At 49.6% G+C, this 13,451-nt stretch overlaps 1 protein-coding gene across 1 annotated transcript; it reads left to right on the top strand.

Annotated features, from left to right (window-relative positions):
* The first annotated feature begins 6,237 nt into the window (after nucleotides 1-6,237).
* MED28 (mediator complex subunit 28) lies at nucleotides 6,238-12,626 on the top strand. Its single transcript, XM_054729949.1, has 4 exons — nucleotides 6,238-6,396; nucleotides 8,050-8,116; nucleotides 8,760-8,872; nucleotides 10,382-12,626. The coding sequence occupies exons 1-4, from the start codon at nucleotides 6,238-6,240 to the stop codon at nucleotides 10,577-10,579; spliced, it is 537 nt and encodes a 178-aa protein (XP_054585924.1). The 3' UTR covers nucleotides 10,580-12,626.
* Nucleotides 12,627-13,451: the final 825 nt, after the last annotated feature.

The following is a 13,451-nucleotide window of genomic DNA, read 5'->3' as shown; positions in this document are numbered from 1 at the left end:
GATAGCAAAGTAGACAAGATGTAGTTCCAGTCCTTAGAAAAATCACAATCTAGCCTGGCTGCGGTGGCTCAGTGGTTGAGCGTTGACCCATGAACCAGGAGATCACAGTTCAATTCCTGGTCAGGTCACATGCCCAGGTTGTGACCTGACCCCAATAGGGGGCATGCAGGAGGCAGTCGATCCATGATTCTCATCATCACTGATGTTTCCGCCTCTCCCTCTCCCTTTTTGAAATCAATAAAAATATATTTTTAAAAATCACAGTCTAGGGCTTAAGGAAATCACTTGGTATGTCAGTTAGTATTGGGCTGGCCACTTCCTTGGGCCCTTACTCTACTGCCCGCCATATTCTTGAACTTTGGGCTGGCTACTCCCTTTCGTCACGATCCTGGGGAAATGTTAGCCTAAACCCTGATACTGTACAAATCACACTAGTCTCTCTGTGTGTGGATTACCAGTTTACTTTTAGATTACTGCCTGGTTAGTCCTGCCTCCATTTGCTTACCTCTGCTTCTATACTGGGGAGAGATTATTTTTAAATGAATTACATCATTTCACTTGTCTTTTCTCACTGGTACTCAATCTATGCCAAGCACTGTATTCAACTCCCTACACACATTATCTCTTCTCAGTAATCTTTCCAAGGTAGTGTTCTCCCATTTTTTTACACGAGGAAATGTGTTTTCAACAAAATCCAAATGTGCTCTATTCTGAGGTGAATCCAAGAGAGGTACCACTAACCACTGAGGCAACTTACTCATGGTTAGGTAAACAATGGGTACAGTCTTTTGAGCCAGACATTCAAGGATTTGCAAAAAATTAAAATGCTGCCACTCTTCTCACTAATTCATTTTTGGTTCTGGAAAATATTTATATTTTTAATTAAAATAATATTTATGTTACCCAGCTGTGGCTCAGTGGTTGAGTATTGACCTCAGAACCAGAATATCAAGGTTCGATTCCCAATCAGGCCACATGCCCAGGTTGTGGGCTCGATCCCCAGAAAGGAGCATGCAGAAGGCAGCCAATCAATGATTCTCTCTCATCACTGACATTTCTATCTCTCTCTCCCTCTCCCTTCCTCTCTGAAATCAATAAAAATATAAATCTTTTTAAAAATATATTTTAAAAATATTTGTTACTGGGAGAGGCCAAGCGTCCCTGGGTCCGGGTGAGACCATGTGTCCCTGGATCCGGGTGAGGCCTTGTGCACCTAGGCCCGGGTGAGCCCAAGTGGCCCTGGGTCTGGGAGAGGCCAAGCGTCCCTGGGTCCGGGTGAGACCATGTGTCCCTGGATCCGGATGAGGCCTCGTGCACCTAGGCCTGGGTGAGCCCAAGTGGCCCTGGGTCTGGGAGAGGCCAAGCGTCCCTGGGTCCGGGTGAGACCATGCGTCCCTGGATACGGATGAGGCCTCGTGCACCTAGGCCCGGGTGAGCCCAAGTGGCCCTGGGTCTGGGAGAGGCCAAGTGTCCCTGGGTCAGGGTGAGACCATGTGTCCCAGGAACTGGGTGAGGCCTCGTGCACCTAGGCCCGGGTGAGCCCAAGTGGCCCTGGGTCAGGGAGAGGCCAAGAGTCCCTGGGTCCGGGTGAGACCATGTGTCCCTGGATCCGGGTGAGGCCTCGTGCACCTAGGCCCGGGTGAGCCCAAGTGGCCCTGGGTCTGGGAGAGGCCAAGCATCCCTGGGTCCGGGTGAGACCATGTGTCCCTGGATCCGGGTGAGGCCTCGTGCACCTAGGCCCGGGTGAGCCCAAGTGGCCCTGGGTCAGGGAGAGGCCAAGCGTCCCTGGGTCCGGGTGAGACCATGTGTCCCTGGATCCGGGTGAGGCCTCGTGCACCTAGGCCCGGGTGAGCCCAAGTGGCCCTGGGTCGGGGAGAGGCCAAGCGTCCCTGGGTCCGGGTGAGACCATGTGTCCCTGGATCCGGGTGAGGCCTCGTGCACCTAGGCCCGGGTGAGCCCAAGTGGCCCTGGGTCGGGGAGAGGCCAAGCGTCCCTGGGTCCGGGTGAGACCATGTGTCCCAGGATCCGGGTGAGGCCTCGTGCACCTAGGCCCGGGTGAGCCCAAGTGGCCCTGGGTCTGGGAGAGGCCAAGCGTCCCTGGGTCCGGGTGAGACCATGCGTCCCTGGATCTGGGTGAGGCCTCGTGCACCTAGGCCCGGGTGAGCCCAAGTGGCCCTGGGTCTGGGAGTGGCCAAACGTTCCTGGGTCTGGGTGAGACCATGTGTCCCTGGATCCGGGTGAGGCCTCGTGCACCTAGGCCGGGGTGAGCCCAAGTGGCCCTGGGTCGGGGAGAGGCCAAGCGTCCCTGGGTCCGGGTGAGACCATGTGTCCCTGGATCCGGGTGAGGCCTCGTGCACCTAGGCCCGGGTGAGCCCAAGTGGCCCTGGGTCTGGGAGAGGCCAAGCGTCCCTGGGTCCGGGTGCGACCATGTGTCCCTGGATCCGGGTGAGGCCTCGTGCACCTAGGCCCAGGTGAGCCCAAGTGGCCCTGGGTTTGGGAGAGGCCAAGCATCCCTGGGTCCGGGTGAGACCATGCGTCCCTGGATCCGGATGAGGCCTCGTGCACCTAGGCCCGGGTGAGCCCAAGTGGCCCTGGGTCTGGGAGAGGCCAAGCGTCCCTGGGTCCGGGTGCGACCATGTGTCCCTGGATCCGGGTGAGGCCTCGTGCACCTAGGCCCAGGTGAGCCCAAGTGGCCCTGGGTTTGGGAGAGGCCAAGCATCCCTGGGTCCGGGTGAGACCATGCGTCCCTGGATCCGGATGAGGCCTCGTGCACCTAGGCCCGGGTGAGCCCAAGTGGCCCTGGGTCTGGGAGAGGCCAAGCGTCCCTGGGTCCGGGTGAGACCATGTGTCCCAGGATCCGGGTGAGGCCTCGTGCACCTAGGCCCGGGTGAGCCCAAGTGGCCCTTGGTCTGGGAGTGGCCAAGCGTCCCTGGGTCCGGGTGAGACCATGTGTCCCTGGATCCGGATGAGGCCTCGTGCACCTAGGCCCGGGTGAGCCCAAGTGGCCCTGGGTCGGGGAGATGCCAAGCGTCCCTGGATCCGGGAGAGACCATGTGTCCCTGGATCCAGGTGAGGCCTCGTGCACCTAGGCCCGGGTGAGCCCAAGTGGCCCTGGGTCTGGGAGAGGCCAAGCATCCCTGGGTCCGGGTGAGACCATGTGTCCCTGGATCCGGGTGAGGCCTCGTGCACCTAGGCCCGGGTGAGCCCAAGTGGCCCTGGGTCTGGGAGAGGCCAAGCGTCCCTGGGTCCGGGAGAGACCATGTGTCCCTGGATCCAGGTGAGGCCTTGTGCAACTAAGCCCGGGTGAGGCCACGTGCCCCTGGGTCTGGGAGAGGCCAAGCGTCCCTGGGTACGGGTGAAGCCAGATCCTGGGTCCGGGTGAGGCCGTGCGCCCCTGGATCCATCCGGGTGAGGCTGGGTCCCAGGCCCGAGTGAGACCACGTGCCCCTTGGGTATGGGTGAGGCCACGTGCCCCTTAGTCCAGGTGACGCCGTGCCCCTGGGTTCGGCCAAGACCAAACCAGAGGGAGTCGGACCTCCATTACCACCATTTGTCCACCATCCAGAGCTGAGGGGTCAGTGCTGACATGTACACATAAGGAACTACTGGACATCGAAATTGGGTCTCAAAAGAACTGTTGGTCCAGGGGGAAGCTCGCTCAGATTGATTCATTTGCCTGTCAGCATAAATATTATTGCTCGTCTCACATTCAGTTCTTATTAGTATATATCTAGTGACATTTGATCTCGTTCATCTAGAGGAAATGATGAACAACATAGACTGAGGAACAAGAACAGAACCAGAAGCAAGGGGCATCGATCGGACTATCGGGCCTCAGAGGGAGGATAGGGGAGGGGAGGGGGAGGGTGGGGGGAGGGGGAGAGTTCAACCAAAGGACCTGTATGCATGCATATAAGCCTATCCAACGGTTAAGTTCAACAGGGGATTGGGGCATGCGTGGGGAGAGGGGTGGGATGGGAATGGGGGGATGAGGACAAATATGTGACACCTTAATCAATAAAGAAATAAAAAAAAAATATTTGTTAATATGTGATGTTTTTAAATAAAATTTTTAATTTTCCGTTTTAATAGGTAAATATTTTACCTATTCTCAATTTGAATAGGTAAATATTGGCCAACATAATCCATATAAACAAAAACATTTGGAGTCCCCAATATAATTTTGGAATGTAAAGAAAAGGATCCTGACACCCAAAAAGTCTGAGAACTGCTGAAGTAGACTATTTCCCTCCTGGCATTCTATTTTTGTTCATTCAATCAACAAATATTTATTACTAGTGGCCCAGTGCATGAAATTCGTGCAGGGGGGATGCAGGGGGGTTGTTCCTCAGCCCGGCCTGCACCCTCTCCAATCTGGGACCCCTCGAAGGATGTCCTACTGCCAGTTTACAGGGATCGGAGCTAAACCGGCAGTCAGACATCCCTCTCGCAATCCGGGACTGCTGGCTCCTAACCGCTCACCTGCCTGCCTGCCTGATTGTCCTTAACCACTCTGCCTGCCTGCTCACCCCAAACTGCACCCCCTGCTGGCCTGCTCGCCCCCACCTCCCCTCCCCACTGGCCTGCTCGCCCCCAACTGCCCCCCTGCTGGCCTGCTCACTCCAAACTACTCCCCGTGCCCCGCTGTCCTGATCACCCCCAACTGATCTCCACTGACGGCCTGCTTGCCCCCAACTGGCCCCCCTGCTGGTCTGCTCATCCCCAACTGCCCCCTTCTCCCCGCCAGCCTGATCACCCACAACTGCCCTCCCCTCTTGGCCTCTAACCGCCTCTACCTCGGCCCCGCCACCATGGCTTTGTCCAGAATGTCCGGAAGGTCTCCTGGAAGGTCTCCCAGTCTAATTAGCATATTACCCTTTTATTAGTATAGATGTCTATTTTATGCCAGACACAGTTCCAGGTGTTGGGAATACATGTGAAGATAGGCAGGCCCTGATTTCATGGCACTTGCATTCCAGTTGGTGTGTGTATGTGTGTAAGGCAACTTAGTCAATGAAGAAGAAAACAGGTGATTGCAGATGATGTTTAAGTGTTGTGAAGAAAGTTAAACAGTAAAGTGTCGGAGAGTGTGGGTCTAAGATTGAGGCTAGGAAGATGACCTCTGACCTGAGACTGATTGGCAAAGAGAAGCGCCTACTTTTTTCTGACCATTTCTGCCCTGCCTCGCTCACTCTGGCCCTGCTGGCTTTTCTGTGATTCCTTAAATATGCCAGGCAGGTTCCTTCTTCAGGGACCCCTCTGCTTGAAAGTTTCCTGGCTGAATTTTCTCTCCAGTCACTCCAGTCCACTTCTCCCTGGAGAGGCCTCTTCCAACCACCTATCTCAAAGCCATCACTAGCCATCTCCTGACCAGGATACATGTTTTGCCTCAGCATTTATCTCGACATGATATTGCTATATACACGTATGTGTTTATTTGTGTCTCTCTCCCACAAAAACAACAGTAAACTCCCCAAGGGCAGAGACTTGGAGTGATTGCTATAACATGCAGACCATCAAATGGTACCTAGGACATGAAGGGCTCCATAAATGTGTTGTATGATCACATATATAACTAAAATTAAACAATAAAAATAGATTTACCTTCCGAAAAAATGAATAAACAGCTGTTAAAAGTAAGTTATTAAAATCTTAGCACAGTGACTTTCTCTCTGACATAACAACAATTATCTAACGGAACAGTGCCAGGCACATAGATAGGGAACCTCAACAATGTTAGTCATTTTTGTTACCTGTCTCTCTCCTCAGAAAGAACTGTCCTCAGTATATCCACAGAGGCTGGATTAGTAGCTGGTGCACAGTAAGCTCTCAGTAAATGTTTGTGGAAGGAATGGTACCTCCAGCTGTTTGCAGCGGGTAAATAGAGCCCGAAGACACTCGGCCAAAGTTACTCCAAAAGTTAAGGGCAAAGTCCGGCCCCGCCCCGCAGCATCCTGACTTCCGCGGGAGGGCTCGGTCCAACGAATGTATTCTCTTCACACAACTGTGTCAAATGAGGTCAAAGCCCTCGATTCTCCAGGAAAAAAAAAAGAAAAAAGGAAAAGCCAGACGCCTGCGCGCAAGTAAGGAGGAAGAGACCAAATCCCAAACAGCCGGTTTCCCTGACGCCCAACTAACAACTGCCGGCGCTGGGAACTGCCACGTGATCGGTGCGTCACGTGATCCGCGGACCAGCTGCTGCGCAGGCGCAATAGGCATCTTCCTGCCATTTCAGAAATGGCGGCTCCACTGGGAGGTATGTTCTCCGGGCAGCCACCCGGTGCTCCGCCCCCGCCGCCGGGACTCCCGGGCCAGGCCTCGCTTCTTCAGGCCGCGCCAGGTGCTCCGAGGTCTTCTCCGAGTACCTTGGTGGATGAGTTGGAGTCATCTTTCGAGGTAAAAGGAGACGTGGGGGCGGAGGGGCGCCTCTGTTCCCATCTTCCCTCCATGCCTGAAATGTAAGCTGCGCATGCGCACGTTACCTCCATCAGCGATTCCCGCACCCTGCTTACCAACGGGGAAACTGGCTCAGAGCCTGTCAGTCCCTTGCCTTCGTCTCCACAGTGAGTGGTGGCCAGTGTTCTACTCAGGGCTGCTGGCGGAGACGCGTAAACGAGACGTTTCTGGTGGCACGTGGGCTTGAAGTTTGCCCATCCCCAACTTTAGGGCCCTTCCAGGTTCCCACCAACTGATCCCGTCCCACCCGGTTCCTTTTCCCTGGAGCGCCCTTTCCCGCATCCCTGCGTGTTTAGTACGGGGGCGCCCCGTTACGCCGGCCACGTCCTGCGCCCTTCCCGCTGGGCCCCACCTCTCAGCGATGCTGAAGTAATGGGGCCCGTGGAACCGAAATGGACTTATTTAAAGGTGTGCGGAGCTCCATACTAGGGTCGAGGAAAGAGGGAAGCTGGGGGTTAAGGAGGGAGGGACCCTGGCAGAGATGACCCCAAATGGGAGTTTGGCCCAAGGAGGAGCCTGGAGCCCCCAAATCCAACAGGAGTCATCATTCAAAATGTTCCGCAGAACGGGGAGTCTTTTTTGGATTTATTAAACGGTTACAGGGATTTGCCTGAGGGAATATTGTGATTTTTCTCTATTAAATCAAATGGTGGCAACTGCAGGCAGAAGGGCCCTCCCATCTCGTCAATGGCCTAAATCTGGGCCCAGGTCTACCTGCCTCATACCAAGGGCGTTTGCTTCGTGCTGGCAGGGCTCTGCTCTCCTGAGGTTGGAGGGTTCCTTTCTGACCCCTGGTCCCCCCACCTCCCATCCCGTTCTCTTTCTGGCACCGCTGCTCTGTTAGGCCTTCTCAGTTCATAGAACTGCCTGGCTGAGTCACATACACACCTGGATCGTGGTCCCTTTAGGGAGAACTCCCTTTTTGGGACTTGTTTTTCCACGTGACCCCAACCTGGTTCTTCTCTTGGGCCCTCCAGTCCATCATTAACTTGTGTTTATTGAGCACCCACTTTGTACCAAGCAGAATTCCTGCACTGGGCGCATAGTGAACAAGGCAGACCTCCCACCTGCTAGTAGGGGGCAGCAAATAATGGACTAAAAGCATGGATTAATGTCATCGAAAAACAATACAGCTGGGCTTGGTGATAGAGGGCAAACAGGAGGGATGGCACTTCAAAGGAGTCCAGGGAGAGGGTCTCTCTGAGGAGGTGATGGTTCGCCTGAGTCCTGAATGGCTGGTGCGGGTCATGTGAGCATGGGAGGGAGCAGCCGTGGGTAGGACTGGAATAGGGTTCAGGGCCCTGGTGTGGAATGAGATAGTGGGGAGAGGAGTTCGTGGCAGGAGAGAGAGCAGATGGGGTGCTGACAGATTCCAGCCGCCTCACCCACTGGCTCTTCCTCCGTGGGTCTAATGGAGTCAGTCAGTTTACTACATGTCTTCATTGGCATCATGGATGTCTTGTCGGGTGTGCAAACCAGATGCTATCAACTCATTGAATGACTTCAGGAGGAGCCATATCTTACCCTAAAGTAGGATTTTTGATGTGTGAATGACATTTTTTTTTTCTTTTGTGATACGTTTTGGTCACACAGGCTTGCTTTGCTTCTCTGGTGAGTCAGGACTATGTCAATGGCACGGATCAGGAGGAAATTCGGACTGGTAAGCATGCCCTCTTTTTAGACCTGGTTCTGATGGCTGATTTTACACTTGATGTGTTCCAGTCCGGCTAGTATCCTCAGAGAACCTTTATGGGGAAGAAGATTTATGCAAATTGTTCGTATACTGCTGGTTCTCTGTTCAGTTTATTACTTGACATCTTGTGTCATTCATGATGAAGCATTCATGATGAACTTTTCATAGCGGCATTAGGACAAAGACCAATAGTGTGTACTGCTTTTAAAGTAAGTTTTGTTTAGTTTTTGAATAGGTGTAAGTAACAGTCTCTTGTGCTTCCTTCTCCTTGCCCAAGTTCTGTCCTCAGAGGTAACCAGTGGTTCTGGTTTCTTTGTACTATAATGTTACGTTTTAACTGGAATCATGCTGAAACTCTGGATTGTTTTCCTTCAGAAGAAGTGTGCTGTAGTAGGTCTCTTATTCACCTGATAAAAGTACAAATTTATCTACTATCTAATGTTGGCTAACACGTGGAAGGCTGGGGGGTCAATATCATTGCTGTGGCCAAATTTAAAATCCCAGATTACATCTATGAGAAGGTGATGTTTTGATATTCTGACTGTTCATATGTGAGGGAGATTTTTATGTCGAATATTTTTCTTGATTTAATATTTCTTTTTTTTTTAAGGTGTTGATCAGTGTATCCAGAAATTTCTGGATATTGCAAGACAAACAGAATGTTTTTTTCTACAAAAAAGATTGCAGTTATCTGTCCAGAAGCCAGAGCAGGTTATCAAAGAGGTATGAGCTCCGTTATCTCCTCAGCTTTAGGAAGAGCACGTGTTGTCAGGGTTCCGTCTCTGCTTTAAATGAAAACCCTTTTCCATTAGCTATAGTAAGGCTTTACAGATTGAGGACGAACGTTGCAAGTTGTCAACGTTCATGACAACCTGGACAAGTAGTAGAGGAAAGGGGGTGGGGAATAGGGCTTCAAACAGAGCATTTTCATATGCTGGCTGTCATGGAAGATGTTTCTTAAAGGAAAGGTACTGCTGCTTGAAAAAGGTTGAAAAGCCAGTCATGGAACTCACTTTGGACAGGAGCTGCGATCAGTGCATCCCCAGGTGCCTTACACAGTGCCTGTACACAGGAAGGGCTTTGTCCAGCTTTGTTCAAGGAACCCAGAATTAGTGTTCCGGCCCCGGCTCCTCCAAGCTCAGGACTTCATCATCTCAGTCGTGTGAAGCGGGGGCATTTGAAGTGTGTGGGGGTTGCCAGGATGACTGGAGAGCTGCCGTGGCATTTCATGTGTTGGGCCAGGACCTGCCCCCTGCAGTGTGGAAGAGGGAAGAATCGTCCGCCCAATGGCCAGGGGTGCCTCTAATGAGAAACACTAAATTGAGATGAACGTTTTGTGGGCAGTGTTTGAAGTAACTACTTCCACAAGCTGACCAGTTAAAATATTTTTGTTCAGTATCCCTATTGAGAAGGTGAATGGTGAGGTGATCCTCTCATAGTTCATTACATCAGATCAGTTCCTGCTTTGAATACTTCAGTAGTAACATAGGGGTGTTCAAGGCCAGGTCTTTTTTTTAAATATATTTTTATTGGTTTCAGAGAGGAAGGAAGAGGGAGAGAGAGAGAGAAAACATCCATAATGAGAGAGAGTCATGGATCGGCTGCCTCCTGCAAGTCTCCCACTGGGGATCAAGCCCACAACCCTGGCATGTGCCCTTGACCAGAATCGAACCTGGGACCTTTCAGTTTGCAGGCCGACGCTCCATCCACTGAGCTAAACCGGCTAGGGCATCAAGGCTAGGTCTTGATAAAGAATTACAATGCTAGTATTCATTAGAAAAACTCTTGAAAAAGAGATCCTAACACTTCATAATATGAAATGTTAGAACAGCGATTGTGGATTCTTTTAAATAGTTGTTACCATGTGTTTCAGATTCTCACTGTTTTTTAGGTTCTCAGCAGTAGCCTTTGGACAGAAAGGTTGAACCAGGGTGGGAAAGAGATTGATTTCTTTTTGGCTGCTCTTTGATACTTTGGAATATTATAACTTGGGAATTACTTACTAAAAGAAAATGGATTAAAAATAAAAACTCTCCATGTTAGGCAGACATTTGCCATTGGAAGAGTTGCTTTGGGTTATTCAAATAGTGGAGCCAAGCAGCGTAATGATTGGGCTTAGTGTGGTTTAACGGATTTTCTTTGTTTTGAATTTACTTCTTAGTGCTCTTAATTATTCAGGAACTGCATTTGCTTCTCACGAGGTTGCTCTGACTTGGTCACCTTCACTTGCAGGATGTCTCGGAGCTGCGGAACGAGCTGCAGCGGAAAGACGCTCTGGTCCAGAAGCACCTGACCAAGCTGCGGCATTGGCAGCAGGTGCTGGAGGACATCAACGGGCAGCACAAGAAGCCCGCCGACATCCCGCAGGGCTCCCTGGCCTACCTCGAGCAGGCGTCTGCTAACATCCCCGCGCCTATGAAGCAGAACTGAGTCAAAGCCGCAGGAAACGGTCGCTTCTCGGTGGCATGACATTTTGGAAGAACTCTGCCAGAGACTAGACAATCTTAGTTGCATGCTCCCACCTAAAATGTTCCCCGTTTTTTGTTTTTTTTTTTTTCTTGTTTTTTTAAAATATATTTTATTGATTTTTTTACAGAGAAGAAGAGAGAGGAATAGGTAGTCGGAAACATCGATGAGAGAGAAATATCAGTCAGCTGCCTCCTGCACACCACCCACTGGGGATGTGCCCGTAACCAAAGTACATGCCCTTGACCGGAATCGAACCTGGGACCTTTTAGTCCGCAGGCCAACGCTCTATCCAATGAGCCAAATCCGTCAGGGCTCCCCGTCTTTTATAAGCTCTTACTTTATTACTTTATAAAATGTGCATCACTTTGGTAAACCAAGTAAATATTCTTGTTTTTAGCAAAATTTAGACTGTTAGTGTGATGCCACTAACATTGCTTTTTATGTTTCTCTTTTTGCTTATTTTTTATGTTTGTGTAACTTTTAATCTGCTTGTGTTTCCAGTTTTAGATTAGTTTGTATCATGAGGGGAAAACTGTCTGGTCTGATCTGTGAATCAAAGGATGAGGATTTGGGTTGTAGACCTTTTATCTTAATTAACCCCCAGTGGCAGTAGGTAAAAATATGTAAATTTGCCACGTTTCTAGACTTTGAACTACCTCAAGAAGAGGAATCTAATACAGCAATGTTTGTAATACATTCAGAGCTCTCAGAATGAGATCTTTTGTAAATACTCGGAAGAGGATTGTCATAGCCTAGGTGAGTGCAGTGATATTACAGTAGGATCCTTAAGTTGATGTTGACTTTTATTTGTGGTAAGTTTATATTTTGTGTGATGCTTGTGTACTTTTTGGGTTGGGAGGCTGCAGGAGGAGCAGTGACATGTACATTTTGTCACATTCTGCAGTGAAGGATCAGTCTCTATAGCAGACCCTGTTCCCACTAGCACGATGGGCAGAGGTGAAGTGTGAGGGTTAGTCTCTCTTTGTTTTGAGTTTTGTTTGTGTTGTTTATGTTTTGCTTTTGTGGAGCAGAAATTTCCCATTAAGGAAGGTTCTTGCTAATGGGTGGTGTCGATTCCAGGGGACGGGGCCTCGGGGTGACTGACCCTCGGTGACTTACTCTCCACAAAGAGCCTCAGCATTTGGGAAGGTGGTTTACCCTCTCGGTGGTCACACAGGCCAACACGATTCTTGATGGATCTGCTGCTGCTGAGAAATACAGACCGGTGCTGTGTCTGGCTGTCCCTGAACGAGGCTTTCCTTTCTGGGTTGTTTAGTCTCTGGCTAGATTACATCCCTTTACCCCAAACAAGCGCCCCTGTCTCCTGAAGAGGCAGTGCCTCTGGGGCTCGATATCTTGACTTGTTTTTTCCAGCCTTGAAGGCCCCTCCCCATAAGCACTGACATCTGCTCGTGGTGCCTGGATGCTCCCTGAAGCCTCCAAATGCCCTCCCTGCTGTGTCCCGTACCCCCCGTCCCCCCCGCCCAGGACACAGCACTTCCTGTCTCCTATCAGCCTTGCTTGGTGCTCTCTTGAGGGTTAGTAATTTGTATGTGTCTCTGTGCCCCTCATGAGAATTAGGCATTATTTTCCTCTGAACATACAGAGATCATGTATTATTGATCTCTTCTACATAGAACTTACTACCCATTGTTGTTTGTGCATGTATGGTATACAGCTTGAGGCCACTTAGTCCCCTCACTGAACATGTGTGAGTTAAATAAAGCTTTAAAAATATTTTTTCTCAGATAACATGACTTCAGGGTTGTTAACCTGGCCATCTCATGCTGATTAGAAGCTCTGATTGGCAGCTTTGGATTTCTTCATTAAAAACCCAAATAAACTGATTTAGGCATCTTTCAATAATAAAGTGGTTCTTGGTGAAAAGTTCAGGAACTGTCGTCCTTGGTGCTTAGTGAAAAGACTTTGAATTAATGTATGTATCAGTTATTGCCATTTTTTATTAAATTCAAAAAATTTCTAGCAAATAAATAATTTTTCAATCTTCTCTGTTTGTAAATATCATTTTCCTTTTAACATCTTGCTGGTTGGTTGATGATCATAGAAATCCCTCCTTCAATGAGAAATAAGCCATCAGCTGGGAGTTCCCTTGTCTCCTCACTCCCATGATGATAGAAGCTTGCAAAGACTTAGTTAACACATATGTAATGATTAGGTAGGATCTAGAAATTTAACAAGATCTTTCACTCACCTGCAATAAGAAGGGAGTCCAAACAGATGCAGAGTCTTGAGTACAATCCTGTCCCTACAGCAGATGTTGCACTGAGGTAGGGGACAGCAGAATGAAGGGAATCCTGCTTTGCTAGTCAGGAGCTGCAGGGTGGTGGGAAAAGATTTCAGTCAACAAAAGTAGAACTGGTTGCAGTGTTTAAAACAAGATATAAAGTCCTACAGTGCTCACTAAGCAGGAAGCAAAAGACATCTACAAAATACTTGATACTGAAAAATAATACGGCATGCTACAGGTATGGTAACAAGTATTAGCAGTTAAAAAATCGGGGCCATGTGTTTTGATTAGATAGTAAATTTACCTTTAAGTTAGGAGTTTTGAGATGTAATGCATTTCTCTCAAAAGGACATAAGTATGCAAGAGGCCACTTTTTATCTGAAGATGATCCGATTGAGGTCAATGTGAACTTTCCATTTCCAAGTTCAGTCTTTATCAAATTTCACCCTTCTTTTGGAAAATCAATACAAGTCACAACCATTTTTATCGCCCAGTTGCTTAAAGTTTTATTCAAAGAGCAAAGATTTGACAGTGCATAGAATAAACAACTGTTCATGGGCCACCTTGCTGGGCCAGCACCAGAGG

Source organism: Eptesicus fuscus, chromosome 2 (genome assembly GCF_027574615.1).
Source record: "Eptesicus fuscus isolate TK198812 chromosome 2, DD_ASM_mEF_20220401, whole genome shotgun sequence".
NCBI classification, from domain to species: Eukaryota; Metazoa; Chordata; class Mammalia; order Chiroptera; family Vespertilionidae; genus Eptesicus; species Eptesicus fuscus.
Note: the sequence above shows the minus strand (reverse complement) of the source record. Positions and strands in the feature narration are given on the sequence as shown.

Excerpts from the sequence above, each read along its gene's own strand:
- MED28 (XM_054729949.1), top strand. The coding sequence starts at position 6,238 with ATGGCGGCTCCACTGGGAGGTATGTTCTCCGGGCAGCCACCCGGTGCT. Across the intron at positions 6,397-8,049 it reads AGTTGGAGTCATCTTTCGAG|GCTTGCTTTGCTTCTCTGGT; the intron begins GTAAAAGGAGAC and ends TTGGTCACACAG. Across the intron at positions 8,873-10,381 it reads CAGAGCAGGTTATCAAAGAG|GATGTCTCGGAGCTGCGGAA; the intron begins GTATGAGCTCCG and ends CTTCACTTGCAG.